The sequence below is a fragment of the Schistocerca cancellata genome, chromosome 9 (genome assembly GCF_023864275.1).
Source record: "Schistocerca cancellata isolate TAMUIC-IGC-003103 chromosome 9, iqSchCanc2.1, whole genome shotgun sequence".
In the NCBI taxonomy this organism is placed as follows: Eukaryota; Metazoa; Arthropoda; class Insecta; order Orthoptera; family Acrididae; genus Schistocerca; species Schistocerca cancellata.
This window is the reverse complement of record NC_064634.1, coordinates 188718097-188733056: the sequence shown is the minus strand read 5'-3', so window position 1 is coordinate 188733056 and position 14960 is coordinate 188718097. Positions and strand designations below refer to the sequence as shown.

Below are 14960 nucleotides of genomic sequence, written 5' to 3'. Positions count from 1 at the left end.
AACAAAAATCGTTCCAGGATCTGGGCCGATCATCAGGGTGATGCAATAGCACAGGGTCCTCAAGTAAGAAAAAAGTAGTAGCTCTTACACATACAGTTTCCTCACATGACTGGCTACTGGAAGAGGAAAATCAGGAGAAGAAGGAACAAATAAAGCTTATAGCTGTGGGAAAAATTTTTGAAACTGGTGTAGATATTCACCTGGATGGGGTAGTGAGATATCCATAATTTCTCAGGAATTTATGTCCAGCATTTGAAATAAGTGGAAATGCCCAATACTACCTGTAACTGGTGTTCATGAGACAAGGATAACAGGAGGTAAAGGGAAACCTCTAAAAGAGACAATACCTATAGCAATTTATGACTCCATTTTTTATCACATCATATTAGCTGTCCCAAATTTAAATCTAAATATATTGCTAGGGCTACACTGATTATTGCAACAAAGTGTCCCTCAATTTTGATACTAATGGGATATCTTGGAATAGTGGAACTATTACTTATAAGGTACCATACAAGAATAATCCAGCTGTATTTAACCAAGATATATTTAGTAGCAACAGCAAAAACAGTAACAGTAGATAATACTTTGGACACAATGGCTGAAATAGATGAGAGTATGCAGCTGAAGTTTTACGAATAAAGTACATTAATGGAAAAACAGAAACAGGAATTATAAAATGTTTAACTCAAGCAAAGGAAATTTTCTCTGACAAACCCAGAGTGACTGGAAATTATGTTTGTAGGATTAAAACAAAAGACAATAGGTCACTATGTTGTAAACTATATGCTACTCCAGTGAGTCTATGTACAGAAGTATAGGAAGAAATACACAAGATGGTAGACAATGGGATCACTGAACAAGGCGTAAGTGTGTATTTATGACTATATTTTAATAGTAAAAACAATCTACTGATGGTGTGCACTTGGTTTTGGTTGCTTGAAAATTAAAATATTACATAGAGACCAAATGGGACAAACCAGTAGGTATAGAGGTAACTCACAAGAAATTCATTGGAGAACCTTTATTAAAATATTTTACCTGGCCTGCGACTGCATACATACCTTTGATGACATACAAAAGTGTGTAGAGGACAATTAAAGAATCAATCTGAAATTAGGGTGAGAGAAGTTAATGAAAAATCAGTTGCACCTAGTTTCAACATAGGTGATTTAGTGCTACTAAAAGCATAGCATAATAGTTCAAATTTGAAAAAAGAAATTGGAATTTTTTTTTCATCACTATGACAGACCTTATAAAATAGTTGACATTCCTCACCCTAAAGAAGTATTTCTGGCCAACGGAGAGGAAAAGGGGTTATATGATAACAAGATACACAAACTAATGCACCATTTCATATTTTGTCTTATCTGCATTGGTTCTTCACCGTTTTACTGTCCTACCTTCTATCTTTAAATGTTCCTTCTGCTATTCCGTGATAGTTCCACATTAATGAAGCATCATTATGAAAAAATGGGTTCTTACCAGAAGGTGATTTGTATAAATTTCAATTTTTTTTAATTGGGATTTTCATCACTATGGTTTGTGATAGTACAGTCTGGCATCCTATTTATACAACGAAGAGCCGAAGAAACTGGTACACCTGTCTAATATCGTGTAGGGCCCCCATCAGCACACAGAAGTGCCGCAACACGGCATGGCATGGACTCGACTAATATCTGACAGTAGTGCTGGAGGGAATTGATACCTTGAATCCTGCAGGGATGTCCATAAATCCATAAGAGTATGACGGGGTGGAGATCTCTTCTGAACAGGATGTTGCAAGGTATCGCAGATGTGCTCAATAATATTCATGTCTGGAGAGTTTGGTGGCCAGTGGAAGTGGTTATACCCAGAAGTGTGTTCCTGAAGCCACTCTGTAGCATACTGGACATATGGGGTGTCACATTGTCTTGCTGGAATTGCCCAAGTCCGTGGATGCAGGCGATCAGACAGGATGCTTACTTATGTGTCAATTGTCAGAGTCGTATCTAGACATATCAGGGGTCACATATCACTCCAACTGTACACACCCCACACCATTACAGAGCCAACCAAAAGTTTCCAGTTATCAACAGTCCAATGTCGATGCTGATGGGCCAAGGCGAGGTGTAAAGCTTTGTGTTGTGCAGTCATCAAGGGAAGGTGATCTTGAAGTTAAGTCATTGTGCAGGAAATGATACACTGTTTGTGCACGTCATGGATTTCATGGGCAGAGCATATTGGCTAAATAGAATGATGGACGAGAAGGTACCACTTGCTGAAGAGGAGCTACCTACTCTCAGAACATGCAGCCCAAAGATGTGCTATGACCATGGAATGAATAATCCATTAGAAGGTATAAAAACAGTGTAAATTATATTACTCTGTTATTCGTAATTAATTGTATAGCAGACACTGAGATCTTCTCTTGGGAAATAAGGTATACCTAAGTAAGGAGAAAATGACCCACCGTGGTTTAATAGCAAAATTCAGATAATGCTGAGGAAGCAAAGACTGTTGCACTCTTATTTCAAAAGAGAATATGTAAATGATGGGCAAAAGTTAGAAGAGAATCATGTTTCTATAAAAAGATCGATGCATGAGGCATACAACAACAACAACTACTACTACTACTGCCATACCTTAGCAAAGGATCAAGTTGAGAAACCAAGAAAATTCTGGCCCTATGTAAAATCGCTACATGGGTCTAAGGCTTCACTCCAATCATTTGACCAATCTGGTGTTGCAATAGGAGGTAGTAAAAGGACAACTGAGGTTTTGAATTCTGCATTTAAGGATCATACAAACATGCTGTGATTTGACCACTGCACACATTCCCATATGGAGGCCATAGTAACAGGCATCGCTGGAACAGAGAAGCAACTGGAAGAGTTGAAAATGAATAAGTTGCCAGGTCCAAATGGAATCCCAATCAGTTTTACATAGAGTACTCAACGGCACTGAGCTCTTACTTAGGTTGCATTTATCATGAATCTCTCACCCAATGTGAAGTCCCAAGCAACTGTAATAAAGTGCAGGTGACCTCTATATATAAGAACGGTAAAAGAACGGACCCCCTATATCACAGGCCAATACCCTTAACATCGGTTTGCAGCAGAATTCTTAAACATATACTAAGTTCAAATACAATAAATTTCCTTGAAACAAAAAAGCTTCTGTCCATGAATCAGCAGGGTTTTAGAAAGCATTACTTATTCAAAACTCAGCTTGCCCTTTTCTTACACAATATCCTGTGAACTACCGAGGAAGGGCAACAGGCAGATTCCATATTTCTAGATTTCCAGAAAGCAATTGACATGATGCCCCATTGCAGACTGTTAAAGAAGGTATGAGCACATGGAATAGGTTCACAGATATGTGAGTGGCTTGAAGACTTCATAAGTTATAGAACTCAGTATGTCGTCCTCAGCAGTGAGTGTTCATTAGAGACAAGGGTAACATCAGGAGTGCCACAGGGAAATGCAATAGGACCACTATCATTCTCTGTGTACATAAATGATTTGGTGGATATGGTGGGCAGCAATCTGTGGCTGTTTGCTGGTGATGCTGTGGTGTATGGTAAGTTGACACAGTTGAGCGACTATAGGAGGATACAAGATGACTTGGACAAAATTTCTAGTTGGTGTTATCAATGGCAGCTAAATCTAAATTTAGAAAAATGTAAGTTAATACAGAAGAGTAGAAAAAACAAACATGTAATATTTGGATACAATGTTAGTAGTGTCCTGCTTGACACAGTCATGGCCTTGAAAGACTAACGGTGCTGACCAACTGCTGTGTCATCCTCAGCCTACAGGCATCACTGTATGCGGATGTAGAGGGGTATGCAGTCTCTGCTGCTCTCCCAGCCATTGTCAGTTTTCGTGACCAGAGCTGCAACTTCTTAATCAAGTAGCTCCTCAATTTGCCTCACAAGGGCTGCGTGCACCCGCTTGCCAACAGCACTTGGCAGACCAAACAGTCACTCATCCAAGCCAGTCCCGACAGCGCTTAACTTTGGTGATCTGATGGGAACTGGTGTTGCCACTGCGGTAAGGCTGTTGGCAGCTTGTAATGTCCCACTAGTTAGTCAGTAGTTAAGAAATGGTTTAAATACCTGTGAATACCTTGCCTTCAGTGTCCCTTAATGACTGCATACATGAGCTAAAATATGCTTCTTCAATAAATACAAGATACCAAAATGGATTTCACTACAATGATATAGGCCACAACTGAAGTAAAGTAAGTATGCAAATTTATTCACTTCAAAACCTGTATCTTATGAGCTCATGATCAATCTTTGGTGTAATAAGTCTCGTTGTTACTACTACAGCTAATCGATGGTAGCACATACTACACTGGCGATATTAAATAGTCCAGATGCAGTAATATGATAGAAATGCATGTGTGAGGTCCATTGCATTGTTCAACACTAATACTCAACAAAGTACAAATATAAAGTCACATACCATTCTGCCTTTTGCGATATTAAATCAAACTGTTTAACGTTCCAAAATAATCTGTCACTGCACTGTTCTAATATGCTGCTTTAGACAATGTCCAACACACAAGTTGCTCTACTGTAAATCAAAAAGTTGAGATGATACCCTTCGGTCTTAGAAGTTCTTTTACTAAGAAAACAACAGAAGCAGCACCCAACTTACTTCTCACACAACATCAAAGATGAGTGGTATGTGTGGGGTCAGCTAAAGCATCCAATTCCACCTGTCTGCTTCGACCCATGACATAATGGTACTGCGGTGTTTGATGTCACTACGGCAAGGAGTTTTCAAGTTGGTTGTGTTTGTAGATTTTGTGTTGTGTTTGATTGTGCCCTCTGGTGGTGGACGTGGACATGCCGAGTTTAACATGTGGTAGTATTGATTTCATTTGGGTTTTGGTTGTCATCGTGCTAACGTGGTTTTTGACTTTAGGTAGTTGGTGCTGTAATATGGTTTGTGGAAGTGTTTTTGGCAAGTCATTTTTGTTTTGGTTTTATTCTATAGAAATTGTGATTTTCTGTGTGTTGAATATTTATGATAGGTCTGTTGTGTTTTAATTGATCTAGTGAATGTGGGGTATTTGATTTTTTGACTCATTGAGAATTTGGTTCCACTTTTTGGAGTTGAAGGCGCTGGGTTTTGGGTATCAATAGTGGCGGTTGAGCTATATAGGTCAAAGTAAATGTCCAATTCCACTTTTAGGAGCTGAAGGTGTTGGCTTTTTGGTATCGATAGCTGCAGTTGAGTTATATAGCTCAAGGGAAATCCCAATTGCTGTGGTTTTGTTGGCGTAGTGAAATGTTGTAACTAAAAAATTTTATACTATTTATTTTGGTATGCTGTGGTGCTTTTTTTCTTGTTGTATACCTAGCTTGTCCGCGCCTTAACCCCCAATTTTCCATGGTTGTCCTGTTAGTTTCATTTTATTTCTGGATGAGATGTTATTATGTCATTTTTAATTGTGGCCCATGTGTTAGTGTGTGTATGTAGTGATGTCATCATTTCGTATGCGCTCGAATAGCCATTTCCGCCATATTGATGGCGTCGTGTCATAGTAGACGCATGGAATCATATGCTTCTGTAATGCCCTATGTATGGCACTGCAATGCAATTTAAAATCATTACAATTAACCAAGGCCTGATACTATCCCTGTCAAATTCTACACAGAATTAGCAGCTGAGTTATCTTCCATTTTAACCCTAATTTACTGTAGAGGCCCTGAACAAAAAACTGGCTCCACTGAATTGGAAAAAAGCACGCATCGCATCCGTGGGGACATAGAACCACTGGCTCCACCTCCCATAATATTGCTGCCCTACCACAGCAAGAACAACTGTATCTTTGCCATATCAGTTCTCCATAGTACGCTCTCTATGCTACACAATCGTGTATACACTGAGAGAATAAAAGTATTCATAGTAAATGACGGGAGTGTGAGTGATTATCATCATAATTACCACATCCGTTCCCCACTACCTACAGAGGGGACTCTATTATTTTCTTTTCAACTGTGCCGCAAAATACCAAGTTATACTCGCACTGACACACTGCCGATCACCATGGGATACAAACTCCATGCCACAAAGAATACGCCCCACAATGGTGCTTCATCACCTGGCATCACAACAGATGATTTATTTGTGCACCTATTTTGTGTTCTTGCTGATTCCCAGATGATGTAACCAGTGCAACTGTGGTTCTCGAGCAGTCGAAAGTTTTCCCATTATTTTAACAACAGCTGAACCAGGGCATTGTTACCTCTTGCGAATGGATGAACACACTAAATCGCAAATCAAGTACGATGTTATCAGTGAAGATGGTGAGATGAAGCCTGCCACTCCCTAATTAACTGTGCTACTTCAACAGTGATCATACACGGTGAACAATGGCTGCTTGCCGCTGTCCCCACCTCCCCACTAACCAGTGATACTAATATACTGATCAGTGACAGTGCTAATGAACTACATCGCTCTCATTTTCATTCTAATGACTCAGCACATACTGACATTCCATGTGCAACATACCACATTACGGACACCCTCCAGAGTACTGCAATTGTTGACAAACAATCGCCACCATATACGACTGCCTTCACTGCCGAGAACAGATATTTACTACGGGTTATTGCGGACAAATCCATCCTACAAGTGACCTTCTTGTGCCAGACCATGTTCTCCCACAGCCTACGCCTGAATTTTATGTTCTGTGCAATACTGTACATCACACATATTATACCCGCGCCGCGACCCACGTCACGTCATCGCGACAGTGTCACATCGACAACAGTTGCACCGTGCTCTGGGCCACACTTGCCACATGACATCACTCAACAAGCAGGCACAACATGTCTACCTGCTACCACGCAGGGTTTTCACACCTTGTGACCGCAGCATATCAAAACAGCATTCCTGAATGCAACTACGACCCACAAACCATGGGAACACAAGGAGTCTCTACAACAGCCGCCATGTTGGGTGACCTACATCGATGTGTCATCCACCACGACTGCCACCCATCCACCGTGCCATGTTTGTCGGTAACCCGCTATGATGCTGTCCTCCACAGAGCCGACACACCAGATGGGACACCATCACCGCATCCCGTGATAATCAGTCAAGCCACCTGCATCACCAACACACCTACCACAACTACTGTAGTGCGACACCAGCTGCCACGTCTATCAGCGCCACCAAACTGTGTTCACAAATCTGCACGATTATGACAACCCCAAACTGGTCCCGGCCCCTCGCCATCAGGCAGATTACCACCAGCCACACACCAAGTTACAACTGCCACTGCTACAAGTTGATTCTCCTCAAGTATGGTGCGCACTCTGCAAGTACATGATGCAGTCAGCCGGGATCACACACAACTACGACAAGTTTTTGGCACTTTTGAACCACCTCCACAACCAATACCGATCTTCAAAGTTACCTGCTATTGCACACACCAACCACTGACAGATACGAGACAGCAAAGACACTCATCCTACAGCACCTGTTGCATTCACCTGAACAACAACTCCACCTAGTGATCACTGAGACACCACTGGGCCATGATATCCCGTGAGCACTATGGCGCAGGTAACACCTCCGAATCAATACAAACCTCTTACCAGCTCATGCTCTCTGGTCACTATGGCTTCTCAAGCTGCCTGAAAAAGTACAGACGCCCATGCTAATGCGTGAGGACAAACTGCCGGAAACCTGGTTACACCTTGCTGACTGGATGCTTGCCCTCATATAACATCATGCCCTGATGAACACTCGCATCGGCTCTGGCACGGATGTTAACACCAGTTGCATCTACAGCCAGCTCGGGGCAGCCTGCACACCAGCCATGCTCACGGAGACCACCGCGCAGCACTCAGTGAGCAGTGCCAGGCCAATCCGTAGTCGCCCAAGCTGCTCCGACCTCAGCCAAGCCCTTCCATGCTGCACCCACAGTAGCCTCACAAGACTCTGCTGCAGTGAGGCACCAACAATCAGATACCACGAAGGACTCGGGCACTGCATTTGTAGTGGAATGTAAACAACCACCTGCTGCATTCACGCCCAGCTATCAACCCATGCCTAATTGTCACAACAACTCATCTGGCCAGGACGCTGCGCATACTCTGCCACACTGACCCCTCCTGGTTCCACACACGCTTCAGTGCCAACGTGCGCAGCTGTCATCTATCCCACAGCTAGCCAAACTCGTAGAGTGCCTCACACAGGAGCATCAGGCTGCTCCCCTGTTTCAAGTCACCTCGCTATGAAACATGACAACACTCATTATAGCCTGCGTCTATATTCCAACAGCGCGTGGCTGTTCGTCTACGATGACCATCTCAGAGAGTACTTCCCAGTCGACACAGGTGCCAACATCAGCATGCTGCAGCCTCAGCTATACAACTGCCATGTGCTATACAATTACGCACTGTGAACAATTCAGTGATTCCCATGATAGGCACAGCCTCTACCACAGTCAGCTGACAACAACACTCTCGCCCATGGTCATTTTTCGTGGCCGACACTGTAGAGCCAGAAGTGGGTGAAGATTTTTTGAGGCATTATAATCTTCTGCCAGATCTGGGTAGGTCATTACTACTACACTGTGACAGCCACACACCAATCAGTGTAGTAAACAGTGACCACCTACCGACGGACGAGACTCCACCGACCCCACCTCCTACCTCTGAAACAGTACTGGACCTCACGCTTAAGTGCCAGGCATTGTTTGAGGAGCTTACATCCATAACTACGGTAGTGCGTACACTGACCTCTGCCACACCAATGCCAGCTCACGAGCAGCTAAATAACACCTCTGCAACTACTGCTCCGAGCTCACAACACAACTGCACATAATACAGCAACAGCTGTTGTCACACCAGGAAGGAGAGCCACATGTCCAAGACGCAGCCAGGCCTTCAGAACTAGAGGTGCCTGTTACTTCTGGTGACGACACTCCCACGAGTGTGCATGCAAAAACAGTGATACTGCTATCATGAGTGAATCAAATGTAAACAGTGATATTGCCTCCACGACTGGATAGTGTGCCTCTCATTGCTACTCCACATCAGCCCCATAAAAAGATTAACACCGTACACAATGGAACTGTACACAGAATTAATACTATACCCAGTCCAACACCGGTCCCACCGCATCACAAACTAAAGGTGGCCAAGGACCTGTTATGCAAGCGCACCATCAAGCTATCGGACAATGTGTGGGCCTCTCCAATTACTATGAGAATGAAAAAAGATAAAATGTCTCAACTGTGCGGGGACTATAGACATTTGAATGCATTCACCATCATTGATAGTTACCCCAAGCCCAATATTCAGGACTTCTCCCATGGACTGGCTGGTGTAACCATCTTTAGTGTGTTTGACTGCAAAAGAACTTATTCGCAGATCCCAGTATCCATGGAAAACATCCCAAAGACAGCAATAATTACACCATTTGGCTTATTTGAATTCCTATTTGTGCCCTTTGGACAAAAGAACACAGCCCAGACTTGGCAATGGTTCATGACAACTTATTTTTTACCAAGCCTTTTTGCTATTTTAACATGGATGATGTAATTATCATCTCACAAACACCTCCAAGTGGTATTCGACAAACTAGCAGAGTATGGTGTTGTAGTCAATGAGGACAAATGCCAACTCTGGCAAAAATGTGTTACATCCATAGGCCACCTTGTTGATGCTTCGGGCATCTGCCCCACCCCAGAGAAGATAGACCAAATCCATAACCTACCACCCCTGACGGACTATCAAGAGTTACGCTGTTTTTTAGGAGGTAATAAAATTTTACCGACAACATCCACCCCATGCTACAGAAACACTTCTACCACTCACAGAGTCACTCGGCGGCAAGAACACATCAGGCAAATGTAAGCTCACTTGGACTCCCGATATGCCAGCAGCTTTCAAGAACATCAAAACTGAGCTCGCTTAGACCATTACCCTGGTACTCCCATCGCTGGATGCCCATATGGTCATAATGCCCAATGCCAGCAACCAGGCAATTGGGACGGTGCTAGAACAGGAAGTCATCAATGCAGCCAAGCCCCTATGGTTTTTCTCACAGAAACTTACTGACTCCCAGCAAATGTGGTCAACTTTCAACCGTGACTTTTAGGTTCAGTACTTTCGAGATGACGTCCAGGGCTTACTACCTACACAGACCATCGCCCTCTGGCGGATGCCAGCCAAAATCTCCCCTCAACAATTCTGCAACCTGGACTTGATTTCACAATATACTATGGACATCCACTATGTATGGGGAGCAGAAAACTCGGTGGCTGACTACCTCTCACAACTCACCACCACATCAGCACACCTTGTCTTAGACCAACAAGCAGAGGCCATGCAACTCACACCGGCCTTAAAACCCTGCTGTCTGTACATACAACGGGTCTCCAGCTCAAGCAGTGCACCATCACATGCACAGCCAAACTAGTTTGGTGCAACGTATCCCATAGTAGGTAACGACCAGTCGTCCCACAGAACTTCAGGAAGACCATTTCCAACGTCCTCCACAGCTTGTGTCAACCCAGAATATGCCCGACATTGAAACTCGTAACAGAACATTTTGTTTGGAGTAATATTAAACAGGACTGTGTGGACAATAGCCTGCATCCAATGCCGACAGGCCTAGACAGGATCTCATGCCCAACTGCCCTCCAGGAAATTCCCCATCCTGAAGGGCCATTTCCAACCTGTCAACATAGACCTGGTGGGGCCATTCCCAGATTCAAACAGGTACAACTACATCTTGTCATCCATAGACTGGCACACCTATGACTGATATCTCGGCCGACAGCGTCGCCCGAGCTTTCATCACACTTTGGATTGCATGCACTGGCTGCCCAGAGTCCCTTACAACTAACTAGGGCTGGCAGTTCAAGTCTGACCCTGTGGACGTCAACCTGCCGGACCTAGTGAAACATGTCAGGGACCACACCTGCCACGTCCGCATCCCACCAACACCCACCATGCCAAACGGACAACCTCTGTGCACAAGGACCTCCAATCGTGTACATATGTCATGCTCACGACTGATGTCGTCAAACTCGCCCTCCACCCTGTGTACAGTGGCCCGTAAAAGGTGTTGAAATGAGGACCAAACAATTTTGATATCTTGCAAATTGGAAAAATGACAATAGTGCCACTGAACCGCCTAAAGCCAGCATGGACTTCAGAGGACACACCCAGTGTTTGCCCTCCACTGGCCCCAGCTCCAGGGCCCTAAAGCCAATTTATAGTCAGCCTATATCTGCAAGACTAGCTCCCAGAAGACATTTCTGTAACACCACAGGACTCACTACTCGTGGTTATGGCCAAATTCGACAACAGACAGTTAGGCTATGGCATGTTCTCGAGGTCATGCTCCTTCTACCTACAAGCGACACAGCAGGTCTGAAATTCACTCTTTCTTTGGATGACTACCTGTTTGTGTCGGCCCTGGAGCGCTTCATAAAAATGACTGACAGCCCGCGTACTGCTGCTGGCAGACTGACAGCCATACCAACACCACACAACACAGCACCAGCCACCAACACCTCAACGGACACTGCCACCATCCCTTCGGCTCCACCACTGACACCATCTGTTTGCTGCCCTTTACAGCTGCCCAGGCTCCTGGCAGTCTAAGATATGTTGCCCCTTGCCATTAGGACAACACTCACAACGTAAATGTGTCACCATGCTCCACACTTGTTGGGAGGAGGCGGCAGCTAGCCCCTGTGGGGACATAGAGCCACTGCCCCCCCCCCCCCCCTTGCTCCAATAATATAGCTGCCCTACTGCAGAAAGAACAACTGTATCTTTACCAGATCAATTCTCTGTAGTATGCTCTCTATGCTACATGCATTGTGTGTACATTGTAAGAATAAAAGTATTCATAACAAGTGACAGGAGTGTGAGTGATAATTTATCGTTGTAATTACCATGCCCGCTCCCCACTACCTACACATCTATCCACAAGAATGGTAACAAAAGTGAGCCACAAAATTACCATCCTTTCCCCCTGACATTCACCTGTTGACATATTGTAGAACATATTCTGAGCTCAAACATAATGAGGTATCTCTACAAAATGACTATCTCTATAACGACCAGCTATATCTCCAGAAACACCATGCCAATCAGTCATAACTCCAAAAACATGAATCATGCGAAACTCAACCCGTGCTTTTCTCACGACATCCTAAGAGTCATGGATCAAGGCATTCAGGACAATGCAATATTTGTGTCTCAGAACTACACCTGCTTATTACCAAAAGTACAACTGTATGGGGTATCAAGCAAACTTTGTGATTGGACTGAGGGGTTCTTGGCAAGGAGGGCATAATATGTTACCTTAGATGGAGAATGATCAGCAGATGGATAAGTAACACCAGGTGTTTCCAGGGAAGTTGTGACCTTCGCTGTTCATGTAGTATTGACCCGTCAGAAATATTAATAGAAACCTCAGACTTTCTGCAGATGATGTAGTTAGCTGTTATAAGTACTGTCTGATAAAATCTGTACAAATATTCACTTAAATCTTTATTACATTTCCAAATGGTTTAAAGACTGGCAACTTGCTTTTAATGTTCAGTCGGTAAAATTATGCATTTCTATAAATGAAAAAGAAATGTATCCTATGAGTAATATGTAAATTACCAAAGATTGGAATTAGTCAGTTTGGGTGCAATAATCTGTAGGAATAAGAAGTGGAGGGGTCACATAGGCTCAGTCACCTGTGAGACAGATTGGAGACTGGTTGATTAGCACAACACTGGGAAAATGAAGTCAATCTACAAACGAGACTGCTTACAAATCCCATGTGTTCCCTTGCCTATCTCAGAACAATGTTCAGGTGTGTGGGACCCAAATTAAACATTACTGACGGAGGATACTAAATGTACATAAAGCAGGGTGACATGAATGGTCTGATCTGTTTGAATCGTGAGATAGCATCATGGAAATATTGAAAAATCTGGAACATAGGTGCAAATCATCCTGCAAAATCTTCTTATAAAATTTCCATGACCAGTATTTAGAGAAGTATCTAGAGAAATTCTTCAGCCCCCAAAGTATCACACCCACAGAGACTGTTAAGGCAAATTTAGACTAATTACAGGATGCACAGAGGCATTTAAGCAGTCGGTTCTACCTATGCTGCATAAGCAACTGGAATGTGAGGAAAACTTAAAACATATGGTACCATGTTATATACCATCTGTCATGTATTTCAAAGAGGCTTGCAGAGTAAGTATGATGAATTTCCCTGCAATAAAAGGCAAATTTGTGTTTCAAAAAGATGACGTTTCTGAATACCTGCCTATTTATATTCACAGATTCACTGTGTGCACAAGGGGGGGGGAAGAAAAAAAAAAAACAATGGCTTTAACTCCTTGCTGGTGTACTGCAATCTAATATGCTGGCATGCTTCCTATGGCAGCACCAACAGTTATCTCCACTACACTACTGACTTACCTGGAACTCGTCAAAACATAACAACCAGGCTTTGTTACTTAGGTCTCTAGCCACAGGAGCAATAGGATCAAATGGCTGTGGTTTTGTGGTATCGTATGACTTCACCACTGTCTTCTTAACTTCGTGAATTCTTGCATGAACATCTAACATAAATGCATTGAAGTGAACACGTCTTTTATCTTCTGTCTGGAATGTATAGAGAATATGGGTATATGTCATACTTGTACAAAGCGATACATCTGCAAACAAAGATAGGATAAGTTGGGGCTTCTTACCTTACAACATTCGTAAAACATGTCCATAAGCATAGTTTTTCCTCCACCAACTGCTCCATGAATGTAGAGACCTTTAGGAATTTTTCTCTTGGCTCCTTTAAAGAATCTACTGAAGACGCCACTTTCGGGTGGACTATAGCTTTCAATGTCGTCATAAACTTTCTGCAGCTTTTCAACAACTTTTCTTTGATATTCATCATGAATTAGTTCGCCACTTTTAATCTTTTCATCCAAGGTTGCAAGTGGTCCAAATTGAAAACCATTTTGAAGTTCTGTTTTCACGGTACGTTTAGAATAGGGGCGTGATGTATTTATGAGGCGGAGTTTCAAATATTTACAATCATCTAAATAAGGGAACTTTGTATATGGTTTGAAAGAAATCATACACCTCGCGATTGTCATTTTTCATAGTTGATTGTCTTCAGAAGGATATTACAAGTATATGCCAAACTCACAATTAAACCTACTGTAATGTAATTATTTAACGTAAAGTTACAGACATAACCTAGAAACATAATTCATACACTTCACGATCCTCGCCATTTTGCGCTCCTCCTACCAAAGTTCATACTTCATAGTTCTTTGACACCTTCTGTAATAAGGTTTCATATTTTTATTTTCATTTACTGTTTTGTTAAGAAGTTGTCCACTTGCTTCAATGTATGGATAAAAGACGAGCGTCGAAATATCTCACGTCGTAATTTTTTGCTACAGGCAGCAATCAAGGTGCGACGATGTGCACCCGTAAACTGTACCTTGTGCTATATGAACGTGGACGAAGGAACTAGCAAGGGAAATGGGAATAGAATCTCGCCGGCAGCTGTGGCCAAGCGGTTCTAGACGCTTCAGTCCGGAACCGCGCTGCTGCTACGGTCGCAGGTTCGAATCCTGCCTCGGGCATGGATGTGTGTGATGTCCTTGTGTTAGTTAGGTTTAAGCAGTTGAAAGTCTAGGGGACTGATGACCTCACGTGTTAAATCCCACAGTGCTTAGAGCCATTTGAACCTTTCGAATAGAATCGGGTTCGGATGTATCCTTTAACTGACGACATACCGATCTTGTAGCACTTACGTTGAGGCGCAGTCTGTGAGACCGCTGTATTGAATGTGTTGTACAAGCATCAATATGACGTGTTAGTTAATTTTACATTTAGAAATGTAGAAAGAAGAAATACTAATTTGTTTATAAAACATATTTTTTGCCACCTTTCCTTGTCTTGTTTCATGAAA

At 43.0% G+C, this 14960-nt stretch overlaps 1 protein-coding gene across 1 annotated transcript in view; it reads right to left on the bottom strand.

Moving 5' to 3' along the window:
• The window catches only part of LOC126101096 (putative ATPase N2B), a 91406-nt gene extending 76981 nt beyond the window's left edge, over window positions 1-14425 (bottom strand). Inside the window, exons 1-2 of the mRNA XM_049911772.1 lie at window positions 13732-14425; window positions 13457-13642 (exon numbers count right to left, since the gene is read on the bottom strand). Of these exons, the coding sequence (XP_049767729.1) occupies window positions 13457-13642; window positions 13732-14133 (588 nt within the window). The 5' untranslated portion in view covers window positions 14134-14425. The remainder of the gene's footprint in view (window positions 1-13456; window positions 13643-13731) is intronic.
• Window positions 14426-14960: the final 535 nt, after the last annotated feature.